The sequence below is a fragment of the Apostichopus japonicus genome, chromosome 9 (genome assembly GCF_037975245.1).
Source record: "Apostichopus japonicus isolate 1M-3 chromosome 9, ASM3797524v1, whole genome shotgun sequence".
Classification (NCBI taxonomy): Eukaryota; Metazoa; Echinodermata; class Holothuroidea; order Aspidochirotida; family Stichopodidae; genus Apostichopus; species Apostichopus japonicus.
In genome coordinates this window covers 25,129,833-25,147,533 of record NC_092569.1, presented here as the reverse complement: position 1 = coordinate 25,147,533, position 17,701 = coordinate 25,129,833, and the positions used below count along the sequence as shown (strand labels likewise).

At 36.7% G+C, this 17,701-nt stretch overlaps 1 protein-coding gene across 4 annotated transcripts in view; it reads right to left on the bottom strand.

Moving 5' to 3' along the window:
* LOC139973224 (patched domain-containing protein 3-like) overlaps nt 1–17,701 on the bottom strand; it is a 39,012-nt gene that overhangs the window by 9,097 nt on the left and 12,214 nt on the right. For 2 of the 4 annotated variants that reach the window (XM_071979755.1, XM_071979758.1), the window contains exon 2: nt 129–1,406. In XM_071979755.1, the coding sequence (XP_071835856.1) occupies nt 129–1,143 (1,015 nt within the window). In that variant the 5' untranslated portion in view covers nt 1,144–1,406. Of the gene's footprint in view, nt 1–128; nt 1,407–10,237; nt 10,383–10,895; nt 11,650–17,701 lie in introns of those variants that run through there. The other 2 variants (XM_071979756.1, XM_071979757.1) reach the window with 2 other exon arrangements.

Below are 17,701 nucleotides of genomic sequence, written 5' to 3'. Positions count from 1 at the left end.
ATTCAAAGGTTTAAAACAATTGCTAAAAGTCACAATACTGCATCATCACGGTTTAATACAATCAATTGATAAATTTGCACAAATAACAATGATCGCAAAAGCAAGTAAATACTAACTATTTTACTCACCAAGAACGAGAAACGGCATGAGCGCAACAATTTCGTTGAATTTGATCTTTGCAAAGCTCAAGATTCCCACAGATGTGAAGATGGCAAAACTTGCAGACAATACTCCAAGAAATCCAAGCCATGGTTTACTGAGCACCCAGTCTCTCATAATGCACGAAAAGACTGCAAAAAGAATCATCATACAGAACGTGGCAGCAAAGCGAGGTACCACATGAAAGCTGGCCTCAGCGGCCTCACGAGAGAGCGACCGCGACGTACTGCGGGACATTCCGATGTACTCGCAATCTCCTTGGAACTCCTCCACCTGCTCCTCGAAGATGTCCTCCCAATTGGCGCCGATTTCTTCTCTCTCCGACGTGCCAGTCGAGAGCGTGTAAACGAAACGCATGACCTTGACTTCTTTGATGACATCACTTCCGGGGTAGGTGGTCACTTGTGATAAGACAGGACCGAGGTTGAAAGTCTGGGGTGGAACGGGAACGTTGGTGAACGGATAGGTCATGTTGGGAACCACGTCGTACTGGTCGATGCCATTTCGCAGATACGCCAACCAGGCGTTATCGATGCACTGATCTCCCCATCTCATGCACAGACTGCCATAAGTCTCGGTTCTATTGCCGACCTTCAGAACGAACGTCCTCACATGTTTATCCAACTCTAAGATCTCCTTTAAGACCTCCTTTCGCATGAGGTTACCCCCATCCAGAGCTGTGACAATGATCCTGCCTCGTCGAATGAAGATATTCAGTTCCCTATTGGGGAGAAACTCGGTGCCTTCATTCCCGGTTAAGAAGTGCTCCTTCAAAATTTGGAGATCGTTTCTACTCTTGCTGTCGGCAGGTGAGAAGAGGTATTCCACATCATCATCGATTTCAAATCTATACAGTCCCCCCATACTTACGAATATAACGAGAATCGGCAACAGCAGAAACGGTAATTTGTGCCTAGAGATAAACTTGCCATAGCTGTAAAACATTTTACTGATTATGGAATCGACACAATCGTATCGAGCCATTTTTAGTCGGCAAACTTGTCAGTCTCTACGGTTCAAAATGATTACGATGATGATGGGTCGTTTTAGCGAGTTTTGGATACTAACACAGGACTAGTAAAGCTTTCTTTCCCCAGCTAAATCGACTAATTTCTCGATAAATTATTATTATTGCAAACTATTTGGTAGAAAGACATATGATGATCGCAGGATGTTTTCTCTACGAACGTCGTTGAAGCTTTCGTCAGCACATCATAGTGTTTGTCTTGTTGGTGACTTTGTGGTTTCTGAAAAGGTGGAAATGAAAACAAATAAACTTTTAATATACAATTGGTAGATTCTTAGTACTTTAATTTAATATTAAGACCAATTATAATTTGAGAGTAATATTCGCAAATGTGATCAAAACTCCTCAAAGCAAAAGTGCTCTCACATAATCTTGAAAAGATCATATTTCTCACAAATGCTATGAAATTAATCATTGTGAATACTACTGTACGTAACTCATTAAATACACCAGAAATATGTCAGACTTGGCTAAGAGCATCATGGAACAAAAACTTCAATTCATATAAATTTAACAGATGAAACTTTGCATCGCAACAATTAACTTTAATTAATGACTGTTGGTATTCTGCCATTTTCTGTTTAAAAGAGTAGACCCTTAAGTACATGTTGCACAAGGTTAGACAATTTAATTGACTAACTCTTTTTATCTAATTGGTATTTTCCTTGTTGTGCCCATCCATACTGATTCACCTTTTAAGAAGATTCTTGTAGGATGGAGTGGTCAGGGCCTCCAAATTACTTCTTCTCCTTACACATGCATCTCGCAGTTCTTGTTATAGCAGTTTCTTTACACCTCTCTCTGATATTTGATCACTCTCTGATATAACGTTGTAAAATTTGGAACATTTTGAGCCAACATAGCAGGGATTACATTTGTGCTTGTAAACATTTTGTACTAACACTTTTGACTTTGTATAATAGACTTTAAATACCATTCTTTCTCATAATTACTAAAATGCTATTTGTGTTTACAAAAACTGACATCCATCCAGTACAGTACTTACTGAATTACCCAAAATTTTCCACAATTTCTATACAGGTGTGTGGGTGGGGTGTATGACCTTTAAAAATTTTTAATCTTGTGCAGTGTGCCAGCAACTATCCCCCAATTCTCAGCCCCAAGGCCATACAGTACATGTTACTGTCTCTGTACTGTACAGATCTTTGATTAACGAATACCCAATTAGCATTATGGGATGATGAATAGTACCATGAGATCAAAAATTCAAAAAGAGTTCACCAAAGTTTTAGTTAAAAATAGGATCTTGCTGTCAGGAGGATGTGACTATGTGTGGGTAGGGTAACCTCCACAGTCAGAAATCAGGAAAAACCTGCCACTTGTTATCTAGATCTAAAGCATCCATGTTAAACTGACCTGTATAACTTTGTAAATATACGCAGGCTTGTACTACTGTGTATCTGGATAAAGTATCTATATATTCAGTACAGCATCCATGTTAGACTGACCTGTATAACTTTGTAATTATACGCAGGCTTGTACTACTGTGTATCTGGATAAAGTATCTATATATTCAGTACAGCATCCATGTTAGACTGACCTGTTTAACTTTGTAGATATATGCAGGCTTGTACTACTGTGTATCTGGATAAAGTATCCATATATTCAGTACTGATCCGCATAGGCGTAGGAGCCCAATATGATTTGGGGGGGGGGGGGGGCGTAACGCATTGCCCAAAAACATAACCAAAACTTAACATGTTCATACATGTACATATCATATAGGCATACTTTGGTATTACATACAATCATTTGCCGTATTATATAACGAAATGGCGAATTATTCGGGCAAGCTTACAACTTTATTTTAATTACCAAGGAGATTTTTTTTAAACTATTGATATCCTTTAGCTACATCGTTGCAATTTATTTTTCTTTCAGTACAGTAGCTGCCCGAAAAATTCTCAGCATATTGCTCGAAGTTTCACAGAAACATTTGGTTGGGGGCTGCAGTCCCTCCCTCCCCCAGCTCCCCCCGCCTCCTACGTCTATGCTCTTCCATTATGTTACATCTCCAACCTCGAGAAGGAATAATTGTGAATACAGGAGGCATACATACTAACACAATAACAGAGCAAGAAAATAATATTAAGCATCTAGGGTAGTAAAGGATTTATTCCTCTATAAATTTAATCGTATGTATACAAACTTCTCCGAGGTTAATCTAAAAGACCAAAGATCTCAAACGCAACAAGCCATTTAACTCAATGCAAACTCCAAGACTAAACTAATCATATTATTATTATTACTACATACGGTGCCATGTTTGCAGTTAATTTTACTTATTTCAGAAATTTTGATCATGAAACTGGAGATGTAGTGTGATAGGCATGCAGAGGTTGGTGCTGACTATTAGTACTGTAAGACAGGTCCAGTGTATAGACAGTTCTACATGATTTCATTATTATTAGAGTATTGTACATTTTATAACATATGAAGAAATTTGTTAAATCTGCTTACGTACAGTACGTAAGGCCGTAAAATACATTTCTGACCTTAATTTCTAAGTCAAATTAGTTGCAACCAAAACGGTGGTATACAGAATGTGTAGGGTAATTGAGCGGCATCGTTCTATAGTAACTGGTCACTAAGGCTAGAGACAGTCTTTAAAGGTTTATCAGTTCATGCACTGATCTGAGTAGGTAGAGTGATTATGCTTATGTTGTGAGGAGACATGTAAGGGGGGAAGACGGTGGTAGAATGTGTCGGGTATTATTGAGTGGCATCGTTCTATAGTAACTGGTCACTAAGGCTATACAGTCTTTAAAGGTTTATCAGTTCATGCACTGATCTGAGTAGGTAGAGTGATTATGCTTATGTTGTGAGGAGACATGTAAGGGGGGAAGACGGTGGTAGAATGTGTAGGGTAATTGAGTGGCATCGTTCTATAGTAACTGGTCACTAAGGCTAGACAGTCTTTAAAGGTTTATTGAACAGTTAATTTCACTGTAGATGAGTAGGTACAGTAGAGTGAGGATGCTTATGTTGTGAGGAGACATGTAAGTGAGGAAGCAAGCAAACTGACTAGTGTGGATTATTTATCGAGAACAATTGAAAATGATCACTACCAAGTTCTCTGCATGGATTAATGAAAGCTGACCCATGAAAGTAATGAAATAGCAGGAACATGAATAGTACTGTAATTTTTATGCTTTGTTCATGCCCGTTTTACCTCCATGGTTCATGCAATATAAAGTTGTCTCAGCCTGACTCATTTAATCTCCTCCTATATCATTTAAAACGCTACATATTACAGCAGGCGCGTAGCGAGGAATTTGGCAAGGGAGGGGCGGAACTGTAGGCAAACTATCTGAGCCTTAGATGCAGCATTGCAAACTATCTAAGCATAGCGCCACCATGGGTTGGCGCGAAGCGTACAAGAACATTTTGCCTGAAAATGCCTCCCAGATTGCTGGAAATGGCACTTCCCAGGCCTTGTAAGTTGCATCTTAGCATTTTCTCTTTTGAAATGACTAGCGATATATAAAAACATACAAAAAAAATATGCTCAATCGGGAGGGGGGGGGGGCGGTCGCCCTTGGCTCCGCGTCTGTATTACAGAGGGCAGCTCTGCATCCTAGCAAGTGGTTAGAATTTTTCAACTTCTAAAGCACACACTTCCACTGAACCACATTGCAGAGTCTGCACTTAAAAGTTTAGAAGTCTGCTTGCCCTGGTCGTTCCATTTAATAGAAGAACTTGTAAATTTTCACTCTGCTTCAAAATGTCATTCCTTAATGTGCCAAATTTGTCAAGTCTCTGGCCTCTTTTATGTCCCATTAAGACTGCTCGGCCATGGATGGGAACATCCATCAATTTGAAAGGCTTCAAAACATCTATAAACACATAAATATTAACAGTTCTCCCTAATTTATGTTCCTTCTCGTCTGTCAAAAGTTTTTGCGAGTAGAGATGGGTGAATTGATCTCATCCTTTAGGACATTGCATTAACAAAGAAGATCGTACAATGTTTTGTGTCTTTCGAGAAGGTTTATAAGGCAGCTACTGTGAATAATATACAGCTCAGAATAATCTAGTTAAATCCTGTGTACATATTGAATAATGTTGTCCCTAAAATTCTGAAAGGTAAAAGTGGCAAACAAGACTTTCATAAGGGCAGTGTATATTGAAGCTGTGATGAATGCCAAACTGTAGTTTGATTTTCATAACATAGCTTATAATACAGATAAATATATAAGCACGCTTATTCCATTCCGTTGCAACTCAGAGTTTCACAAACACATTGAGTTAAATCTTCTCACTGCAGCGACCATCAGGCAACACTCTCTTGGTCTCTCTCTCTTTCTCTCAATATAGCACTTAAATACATAAAAGTGAATATCTCAAAGTACTTTTACATGGTACTATAGTAACTATGTACATTAATTGTACGCTTCCACATGCATTGCTTATTAAATATCTCCTGCAGCTGGTCTATTACAGGGGATGCATAAATAAACACAACACAACTAGAGTAAGATTTCCTGAAATAATATTATTATAGAGAGTTTCAACACTAGTATAATGTATTCTGATATCTAGATGAACAAGTACTGTACTGTGTAATAGAGTAAAATGCAAAGTAACAAAGTAAAGTACTGGATAAGATTAAAATGTAAATGTAAGTGTCTCACAAAGAGGAAGCTGGAGTAACTCTGTGGAGAAAGCTTCCCTGCATCAATAAATACTCTCCAGCAAACAAAGCTTAAGATTATTCCCTGACCACACAATAAGCCAACAAAAGAAGCACCAGGGGAAAAAAATGCTGAAGTGGTGATTCTCGCCAGCTGAACCTGGACGCTACCCCCAAGACCAGATAAACAGGAAGCTCAGACCCTATAAGTGTTGTTAGTTTATGTCAGCTAATTGAAGCCACACTCTGATCACCAGGAGAAAATAAAAAAAGTGGTCGGAATCTACGTGATACTGTAGGTTCATGAAAAATGCTGACCGGGAGCATCTCCACGTCCTTTATTAAACGACTAAAATCCCGGGCAACGTGAATCGCAATCACGTTTCTGATATTTGGTAGATCTCTCAATATGACGCTTCAATTTTTAACACTCTCCCCCTCTCTTACTATTGTTCACTAAAATGGTGAATTATTTTGACCATGGTGATTCTAAAATACTGAATTATGTTAGCTGTCTTTTTCAATAACAACAAATCTCACCTTGATCTTTCAAGAATACATAAACAAGTAAACAAAGAGGAAAGGTCAAAATGGTTATTAAACCCACAGTGGCAGCTGTACCACATCAAACATATACTGTAAATCCAGACGTTGACCAAAACGTACAAAACCTTTGTGGAGGTCTTTCATATGACTTAAAATTCTTCTTCACAACATTTCTAAATGTTATTAATAGTCGTTCATGGGGATTGTGTTTGCTTGAGCACCGTTAAACGACTTACAATATCTGTCTTACTCTAACTCTAAATAAAAATAAAGTAAAACTGTTAGCAAACTGCTTATCCACTAGAGAGCCTGTTTAGGAGAATGTGTAAAACTAAGTTGGCCTGACGTTTCGATCCTAGCAGGATCTTCTTCAAAGGCTAATTTCTCTAACTCTGCACAGCTTTTGATCAGTACCTACTGTATAGAAAAGTATGGAACACCTGTTTTCATTTCATAACAATTTCATGTCCATGAATATATTCTACTTATAATTCAACTGGATACAAATTCCTCAACAAAGTTTCAAGAAACGTCCAAGCTTCCTATATTCATGCAGACATTTGTAACAGGATGTTCAGTCAGACCGTCCACAATTAAATACTACAAATTTTCAAAGTCGCCACACTGGAAATGTTAGATACTGTACATATGTTTTTCTGCCTTGTTTCTGTCGAGTTCAGTACAATTAACCTTTCCTTCTGCTGTTGTCATTTTATAGTTCCTGTTTGTGACATGTTTGGTTGTTATTTACAGCTTGCAAAAGTAGCCAGCCATGATCAACTTTATTGCTCAGAGAAAAATATTGAAAAGAATACCTGAAATCTTAATAAACACTATAAACTGGTAAATGGAAATAAAATAGTGTTTCCCATAACAATCAGGAAGCTATAAACTTACAAGTAACAATGTTAAATGTTTTTTATGTTCAGTTGCCTGCACTCCTGAACTTCTGCATGCAACTCCCCCAAATTTTAGGGTGGCTAAAACTTGCAGAAACAAATAGACCCAAACAGCACAAAATTCTGTCAAATTGGAACATAAATTTGCGATGATCGGCAAGAATGTTCTCAGGAATTGGGCAGTTAAAAAAACCTCCAAATTCAATGCTTTATTTATAACACAAGATATGTACTGTTTAACACAAAAGTTTTGTATCTAGTTAGAATAGTTGATGGCCATTTTTTTTTTTTTTACCATTCTTACATTTAGTACTGAGATACACAGGAAATTTGCACTTTGGATTATAAACACAGAGTTTGCAGTGCTTGATCAAAAAACTTTACATTTTATTGAGGTATATAACATCCAGAGTGCAATTTACAGTATTATTCTAACTGAATGCAACACTCCAAGTCATACTGCAAATTAATTTACAAAATTTATAAATTAATTTTGATATTTGCTCTGCTTAGTACAGGTAGCCTCAAGTTAAAAGTTAATTTAATAATTGAACTTTAAGTTCAATTATGCAGTGCTTCTTACAGTAGTAGTGACGGGAAGAGATTTTCCTTTATACGGGAATCCAAATCAAATCACAAAAATCGTAATAAAAGATAAAGATCCAAATCGTTAAGGCAAAATTTGGTGAAGAAAATACATAGCAATCTTCCTGAATGGTAGATTTGGAAGAAGGATTTAAGTGGGTGGTGCCCATGGAGCGAGGGCGCAGTCCTAAAATGTTTCAATGTGTAGTTTAGGTAAATGGGAAAGTGCAGATGCGGAGTGGGTGACAGGTAAAAGAGGAACAAATTATATTTATTATCTTATTGTAACTGAATGGAACCACTTTAAAGTACATAACAGGTCACTGTATGTTACTTAGTTAACTTTAAAATCACATTGTGTTCAAGTTTACTTGAAGCTATAGTGACTTCCATGTATGGTTTGACTTTACCTCTCTTTTAGCTCAAGTATTCACTGGTCGGTCGTACAGTAATTTACAGTTTTAGAGGAAGCTGTAAGTTTCAATGCACTTAAATTAATAATAATGCCTGAAGCATGAAGGACACTATGACATAAAGGACAGTACGTCCAAATAACAAAGAGATTAGTGTATGGACTTCTGTAAAGCACTTTACAAGTAGTTGTTCAAATAAGTTTTGAGGTTATTTAAGCCATCAGTGTAAATATAGTCATTCAATACCAAATATATTAGGAATGTAACCTACCGTAGGTTAACAACATTAATCGGGCGACTTTTCTTCCGAAAACATGACAATATAGTCATATCAGATTTAAGGATTTGTCTCCAAGAGTTCCTAGTTGGGTCAATATTGGTATATTTACGCACTGGAGTCAGCAAATTAAGTTAAAATAAAATTGTAGAAAGTTGCAAAGTTTGCAAAAAGAAAAAAAAAAACTGCTGGACTTACTACATACTGTTTACAATATTTGATATGGGGGGGGGGGGGCACTGCAGTCATCCAAAGTTAGTTAATATTGGTGAATAAAAAAAATATATTTTCACATATTTAAATGATTCTTGGTCATATACCTGAACAGAGTGATACAAATGTCTACAATTTGGACTTGCACTTCTTTTATTGACATTTAAACGTTTGGGCCCACATGGTTTAGCCTTACAGGAAGGAGTGTAATAACTTCACAGGTTAGAAATGTTTTAAATTATGTGAAATAAATTGACATTCTCAATTCAGAAACAATTTTCAAAACTAAGACTCAAATTTTTCTTTCCTTCTTGGACTATGACAGACAGTACACTGTACATCGACTTAAAGACTAACATTCTACCTTAAAGGCTGGATCCTATACTCTGCCAGCTTATCTATGCAATCAGCAAGCTAGTAAAAAGTCATGCTGCACCGCAAACACAGCCACCAAAATGTGGTATATGATATAAAAGGCCTTTTATTATATTGTTTATGTGTATGTACAGTAAAGTAGCAGAACCGTACACTGTTGAGTGTTGAGAATATTAAACTGAATTCAATGGTTAAATCAAATAAACTCATGAATACAGACTATGGAATTTTATGTAAAATGTCATTACAACAGTTGTATGATTACTAGTAGCAGCTGGATGTGCTTGAATACAATGTTCCAGCATCCTAATTCACATAATAATTCATGAACACATCAAGCATTGTTTGCTTTTGTTTTGTCGTTTTTACTGCAGATGTCTAAAATCTGTAAAACAAGATACATATAGCATACATGTCTCAAATATGAAAAAAAAAAATGTCAAAAAAATTTAGGTGCTGTAGGCTTGCCCTACAAAACTGTTCTTTCATAAATAACTTGCAAAAATAAAGTTGGGTTCTGCTGATTGTGCTCAGGAAGAGCCTCCCCCCTCCCCCCCCCCCCCGAAAAAAAAAACACTTATATGCAAATAATATACAATTATTTAAAAAAAATTTTTTTTTTTTTTAAATATTGCTGAAATAAATGAATTTTAAAAAATAACTGAATTACTACATCAAGATTCAAGAAGAACCCAATGGGCACTACATTTCCTTGCTTAGTGTTCTATGTCCCAATATCATATTTTTATGCGGCCCACATGTACGAGCTTATAACTGTGTTCCAAGTTGGGATATCATCTGATTTACAGTAAGGTTGTGGAGTTACTGCAAATTTAAAATTTTGGTCCTTCCCAAAGGAAATTTGGGCCCAATACAATTTTGCGCATAATTGGTCCCCAATGTATTGGTCCCCATTAGTCCAAAACATGGCGCGGAAATTTTATGGGCCCAGATGTTCCCTAAAAAATTAGGCCAACATGTACCAGCCAATTACCAACAACTGTATACCATATGTTTGGTTACAATCAGACTTTAGGTTGCTGAGTTATTGCAATGTTAAAGTTTTCACGTTTCAAAACTTAAAATTACCTCATTACTATTCATAAGCTGAAAGTATGACAAATATCCGCCACTCCGTTGTTGAGTTATCAAGGACCCAAGCAAGTGTCACAGATGTACACACCTACACACACGCCAACCTACCAGCAAGGAACCGAATGGAGAGGAAGAAGTCCTATATGGTATATAACATAGACCAGAGTGTATTTAATACGGTCTTTAATTTAAAATTATCATGTTTAATGTACTAGTAAATGAACGTAATTGTAGCGATTGTACCCAGAATAAATATCATATCAGTTCAAAGATACTGATGAGTATACTCCTTAAAGATAAATATGTATCAGAAGAAGAAGGCGGGGGAGGGGTGGTGGGGGGCCTGGGGGAGATAAGAAGAAGACATAAAGATAAATATATTAGTCTCTGTAAAATAATATATTTATACTTGTATTTACTGCGGGCTTAAAAACAAAGCAAAGATAGCCTACCAAATTAAAAAATAACTTAAGTATAGCAAATATTATTTATTTTTTGGGGGTTCTTTTTTGTTGATTTTAATTACTTTACACCCTGAATTCTTACGAGGGTTGCAAGTTACAATAATTTATCAGCTCCTTTTCAAGACATGAAACCAATAATCACATGTAAGTATTTTATTATGCATATGAATATTAAAATTTGAACTTACCAAACTCCAATCTGTCTGTGTAGATGCTCATTTTTCATAATATGCTTGAATATATAATTCATTTTTCGACAAAAGTCATATTTGCTTATGAGCATAGTATATAATATACCAACAGTCTCATGATTGTGGTTCAATTCACTGAAAAACTGCTGCACTGCTTACTGTAAGTACTGTTTAATGGATACATCCAAGTTTAACAACAAATCATTATTATTCCACTTTAAGATATATCACACTATCGACGTACATCAAACTCTTGTTTCACTCCTCACTCTGTGAAGTCGACATCACGAATCTACCCTCACAATCTGCGCAACTTTTGCAAACACAATTTCATTCCCGACTGACGTAGCGACGGTTTCTGTATCCAACTCGCAGGAAATCTGTCTGATTGGATGCATGCAGTCCATGTGGGAAGTTCAACAAACTTTCTGCACACAAAACGTTGCAATGTGTGGCAAGCTTTGGCAATATCAGAATTAGAGCTGTACATATTAGAATACATAGTCTCTGCTGTACGTAGTGCCCTCAATCGATTTCGTTGATCAGCTAGTAGTGGCTTTTGCAAGTGAATGGAGAAATTATATGTTCTGTAGGAGGAATTTAATGAGGCTTGGAGATGCAGGCAGATACATAGATGGTAGCCAGCCAGCGAGGTCTTTAAATATGGAAATTAGCAAATGAGGCAGATGAACTCACAGTTTAGCTACTGTTTTATAGTTTGGAGAAGAATAAAAAAAAAAAGAGTTGAAAATAAGACCGACAGTTACCAAGTCCTGAGGATATTATGACAGAGAACAAATGAAAAAGAATAGTTTGAAATGATAACTGTGCTAAGAGTGGTTACCTTCTTATGTTTTGCTTGTTTTTCTTTTTCGATCTGCAAATATAACAACTGACTTGAAAACCTTAACTCATATTACCTGGAGTTTAGGTACGTTACATTTACACAGGTCCTAGGTACTTCATGTACGTAGATTTGAACCATTTGGCTGCCCTTAGGGTACTTCTTCTTGAATCATCAGATTATTTAGTCAGGTTCAAAAAAATATTCCAACCCCATTTTTATTTTAAAGCAATTTTTAATTTTTTTTTTTTTTTTTTCATTTTCCAATTACAAGTATAGAAACCACCTTAAATGAGTCAATAGCAATGGCACCATTGTTCAAATTTGACTCATGACCTAAATAAACCGATTTCAGATGGGCACTTAGGCCTTTATTCATGGTATGCTACCTACTGTGCAGACAAATTTGATGAAAAAAATACAACCTATTTATAAGTTGAAAATGAATCTATTCCATGTCATTTGGAAACAGGAAGCTGTTTTTCTACCTACTTCTCATTTTTCCTTTATAAAGTACTAATAGATTATGTAAGTTTCATTAGCAAGTTTGTGTTAAGTCAAATTAGGAAGTTCCTACTACATAGTTAGTCATGAAGTTACAGTAAACTTGTTCCACATGATCTCAAAGATAACAACCCAAGTTGGAAGGTTTACAGTCTTGTTCAAGACCAAGGCCCCTTTACAAGACATTATAACACTTGTCCCCCCCCTTCCCCCAGCACATCAAAGTGTGCACAATTCAAAGAATTCCTCCTTGAGGCACTACAGCCCACCACAACTATGTGACCCCTGGGGGACTTTTCATAGCATGCAGCCACAAAGCACATGTGCACGCAACTATAGATATTTCTATCTCCAAAGTCCCCATTGACACATGTACCTGGGTGAAGAGATAACAGGGAGATTAAATACCTTGCATGCCCACGGACAACACCTACTATATGATCTGGCCAGGACTCGAACCTGCAATCCTTAGATCCCCAGTCCGTTGCTTTAACCACTTGACTACAACACTCTCAATACATAAGTACCGTACGTATGTGTACATACCGTACTGCATACAGTCTGTACTGTGCACTTACTACAATGTTAATCTTGTAGTGCACTTGCACACATGTATACCTGTATCTCCTTCTTGCTCTAATTTTGAATGAACTTCCTATAGAGGTCACGGGTGGAGTTTTAACAAAACCGATACTTACCTGTCTCCCAGAGTGAACATGTATGCACCTCCCTAACTAACTTTAACCTACATGATTGGAAAGTTTTAGCCCTGCCCCCTGCCTCCCTCCCCCAAACACTTTCCGGGCACTGCCCACCTCCTATTCCTTCCAAATCTACCATTCAAAGAAGCAAAGTGGTTTTTGCAAGACTACAAATTTTCGGCTAATATTGTTGTTGATTCCTGTTGTATCTAGGACTTTTCTCGACTGTAGTGCTTGGTTCCGATCTAGTAGGCTTTACATGTACTCATTAGCTCATTAACTACAGCAGAGGGCTTTACTTCATACCAGCTTCAAGTGGGCATCAAATCAACTGATTTATTCTGCAAATTACAAGTTTAACACTCATACAGGAAGTACGTTGGAGGAAAGATGCTGGTAGCCTGGACTGCCTGGTAATTTTGTATCACATGGCCTGCCAGCAGCAACAACAGGATGATTGTGGGTTCTTTTGGCGCCGCCATATGCTCAATTAATTGCACAATATATCCACCCAATACACAATTCTTGTGATCGGTGCAAACTGGAGATAAGAAATGACCTCTGTATAAACAATCCAGAGCTCTGTAACATTACTAAAGCTGTACTTAATTAATTAATTCATTGCAAGAGTTCACAGCATGTATTGTGTACAGAACACTATATTTCCAACAAACTGGAATACACTGAGAACTAAGTCTAGGAAATGCCATTCAAAAGGCTGATCTGAATATGGACATTTTAATCTGGATATTTCCTTAATTACAGATCTGTCATATAATATATGAAGACATCTTTTCAAGTTTTATAATCCAATTTCGAAGTATTTTGGACAAACACTTCTCTTCAACGCTAATCAATTCCATTTTTAATTTTGTTTTTTTCAATATAATTTATCTCATATATTTAAAAACATCATTTTCAGAAAATCCAAAGTGACCATTCACCTATACATTGGAAACATTGCTATGGCAACTGATGACTGATGGCCATGGAAGCATAAATTAATTTGTTTATTCAGGGAACTCTTTTGTCCAAGATGACCAAGTTTACCAATTCTAATCAAATTGCCACAGGAAATTGATCTACGGTTTGCAAAATCTCTTTTTGACAATAACCAGTGAGTTAGAATGTAGTTCTGGCTGTGAATAAAGACTGCAGTATGCTGTAGTACTATGAAACTATGAAAACGTCCCGGGCTAGCCAGGGTAAGGCGGGTTTTCCGTCTAAGACTAAGAGAAATTCCAGTTTTGCTATAGATCTGATTGTCTTCCAATAAACTGTTTATTTGGATTATTAAGCCACTGCTCCACATTAACTGTAATTTTACAAGCCATTCTGCTTCCCCCACTTACAGTTTTAATGTGGCTGCTTAGAAAATGTAAATAATCACTGCCTGGTTCCTGGTACATGTATGATACAGTAATTATTCTTATAATAATTATTATTTATATACATTGCATGAAAACTGACCATACAGACCATACTGTAAATACCCCAAAACTTACTGGTTTGGGTATTTACGAACGACGATACTTACCTGTCTCCTACAACACTAATTGCGCAAATCCGGAAGGAAGAGAGAGTGCACGGTGACCTGTGGGAGAGGTCACCGGGGGCGCAGTACTAAAATTATACCAGTGGCATCTAGGTAGACTAGGAAATGTGCGTAAGTGTTGTAGGAGACAGTTAAGAGAGGAGTGAAGTAAATGCATTATTACAGTCATTCACATGCACATCAGACTTAATTCACTGTCTTTTTTCTCTTACTCGCTAATTTGTAAACATTGACAAATTTCAACTGCCCAAAATTCTGGCAATATATATACTACTGTACTGTAAATTCAACTTTTAATATAATTTAACTGATGCAACAGGGGGTTTTCCAAAACAAACCCCTACACCCTCCACTCCCCCCTCAAAAAAAACAATCCTTGCCTCGAGTTGCTCAACTTTTAAGGAATGAGCACTAGTAACAATTTTTTTTTTCTTAGAGGCAATCTTTTACAGAAAACAGGGATTTTCCAAGACATCCCCCTCTACCCTCCCCGCAAACCAAAAATCAATCCTTGTCTTGAGTTGAATGATGATGGTAACAAACTATATTCAGTACCTTACTGAAACTGAAAAATACTGCTATTGATCACATTGTGAGGAATTATAATGCAGATTACAATGAAACTATTGTTCCTCATTCAAACTGTACAATGTACAGTGGGTGAACAAACTTTCAAGTAAGGTTTTAAGTTTCAATGGTACATTTGGATTTGAATCATTGACCAGATTGATACAGGCAGAGATTGCCATTTATCTCAAAGTTTGCTTCCCTGTTTTGTGTGGAGCTATATTTCTTGGCAAGATTACCTCTAGATGCAGTTAACCATTTAAGGTCCATATTGCATATATCTAGAATTTATAGCATTCCATTGTCATATTAGCGACTTTCAATTGATGAAAGAGAGATTACTGTGATTGAATTTCTTTACTTGCAAACCCTTTTTATCAAGTAATCAACCTTTTTCGTACAAAATTGACAACTTTGTTCACCCAAACAATTATGCAACATTCAAACCACACCTTTCTCATTTATATTTTATACTCAACCAATCAAGTCATCTCTATCACGTGATGTCAGACCAAAACAAACGCTCCTGTTTCCCTTGTAATACTATACTATATGAACCATGCGTACAGCCTATACATGATACTGTACTATACTGTACTATGTACTTATATTGCATACAATCATGTATACTAGTACTTGTCAATGCATTCATGACAAAATGACAAAGATAACTAAATATTGAAAGTTCTATTCGCATCTACCCAATTATTCTCCCCCATAACAATTCTTTTACGCAGCCAGAATAATCGAGCATTAGGCCTTGGGTATAATCCACGGTATATATGTTCCAAAATTTTGGCTGACTAGGCTAGAGAATGTTAACATTAATCGTTCAATTGGACCAATCAGTGTCCAAGACTACTGTACCTGAAGGTACTTTATGCTGAGACACGTCCCAAACAGATGTGACTCATGATTGACAACATATGAGCATGTGATGGTTTCACAGTCTTGATTTCTTCATTTAGATTTCAAAGTTTGTACAGTTAAATCTCATTTTACATTTTTAAAGAGTACATAATTTCAAACTGGAAAGCAGGTTAGTGATGCTAAATGAACAGATTTTGAACACAAGTTTGATCTTGCAAGTGCTGTCAATTCTGTTTTGAGTGGGTGGAATTTGGTTGGTAGTGGGTAGATGAGGGTAGATGAGCAGTGTAATATAAGAGATATGGGTAGCTTCAGCACTGTAGACTAAGTGCTATTGCTATTTTTATATCTTGTACCGGTGCTGTGGCCGACTGGATAAAGGATGGCATTTGAAGCAATGAGGCTTAGCAATCAGGAGGTTGCGGGCTCAATACTTGGCTGTGTCATAGTAAGGTGGTTTTTTCATCCACGGGAAATGAACAGTTTTTCCATCTGAAATGACTTTTCTAAATTGAAAAGATTCCAAATTTGAGTTAAAATGTTGAATTGGAAGCCACCCGACGTGCAAATTGTAATCCATAATTTCAATGTTCGCTTAAAGCATTGTAAAATTAACTGATTGTTATTGTTATATAATTAAGAATTGACCTGCTGTAAGAAACTAACTCATGAAAAATATGTAAGATAACGATTAAGAAATGGTTGTGTTTGCCAGGCTATGACTCCACAAGTGGATACTTAATGTGGGGGAGGAGTGGGGGTGGTGGGGCACAATGATTGTCTTTGCATGAGTGCCTATATCACTGTTACTCTGCCCCTGGTACTTTACATGCCCTCAGTCTTCAAGTGCTGCTTTTTAAAAATTACGTATCAATCAATATTGCTCTAAGTCTAGTAACAGTATAGCAACATACAGTACTGCCAACATTGCCCTAAAGCTTCAAAAACTCAAAAACTTACTGGTTTGGATATTAACGAGCTAAATACCTGTATAACAAAGAGCATTTTACAACCATTTATCACCTTCACCCTAGGTTCACCTAAATTACAATCTCTTAGCTAGGAGCACAGACAAAGATGACTAACACAGTAATCATCATTTGTGACTTAATTGTAACTAATTTTGTTATATTTTCCACGTCAGTATTCTCTAAGTTATGTTGCCAGTATCATCAATGGATTCTGAGGCACTTTGTCTTTAAGTCCCTAAGAAATAACACCATGGCACTCAACCAGCTATTATGAACCCAATGTCGCATTATAATACTGCAATGATACTGCAATGTTTCCGTCCAGGAGTAAGTTTTGCTTTCACTTTTGATTATTTACTCAATTGTATATAGCAAGTTGGGGTTATAATGGAATGAAAGCAAGTTGACTTATGGAGAACTCCTGTATATTGTGCAATACTGATGACAATATGTGTGAGTATAGCTAAATTGTTATTTCCAGCAAAGGTGAACAAACTTTTACACTGTAGGTCGTACCGATGATCTGCACTTAACATCCTGAGTGGATTGCATTGAATCCATTGTGTCAAATACAGTAAGAGTCAAATCCTTCAAGTTTGGCACCGAATACAGTAGTTCAAAATATTTCCTTAAAAAAAGGGCCAATTTTGAGTGTCAAACCCTACAGTACGTGACAGTGCAAAATTCTTCCACTTTCGAATGAAGAGTGGATCTAATCTGAAACAAGCTTCTAAAAAAGTACTCAAAAAAAAAAAAAATAGAAGGATTTTAAAGAGCTCGCTCTTTGAATT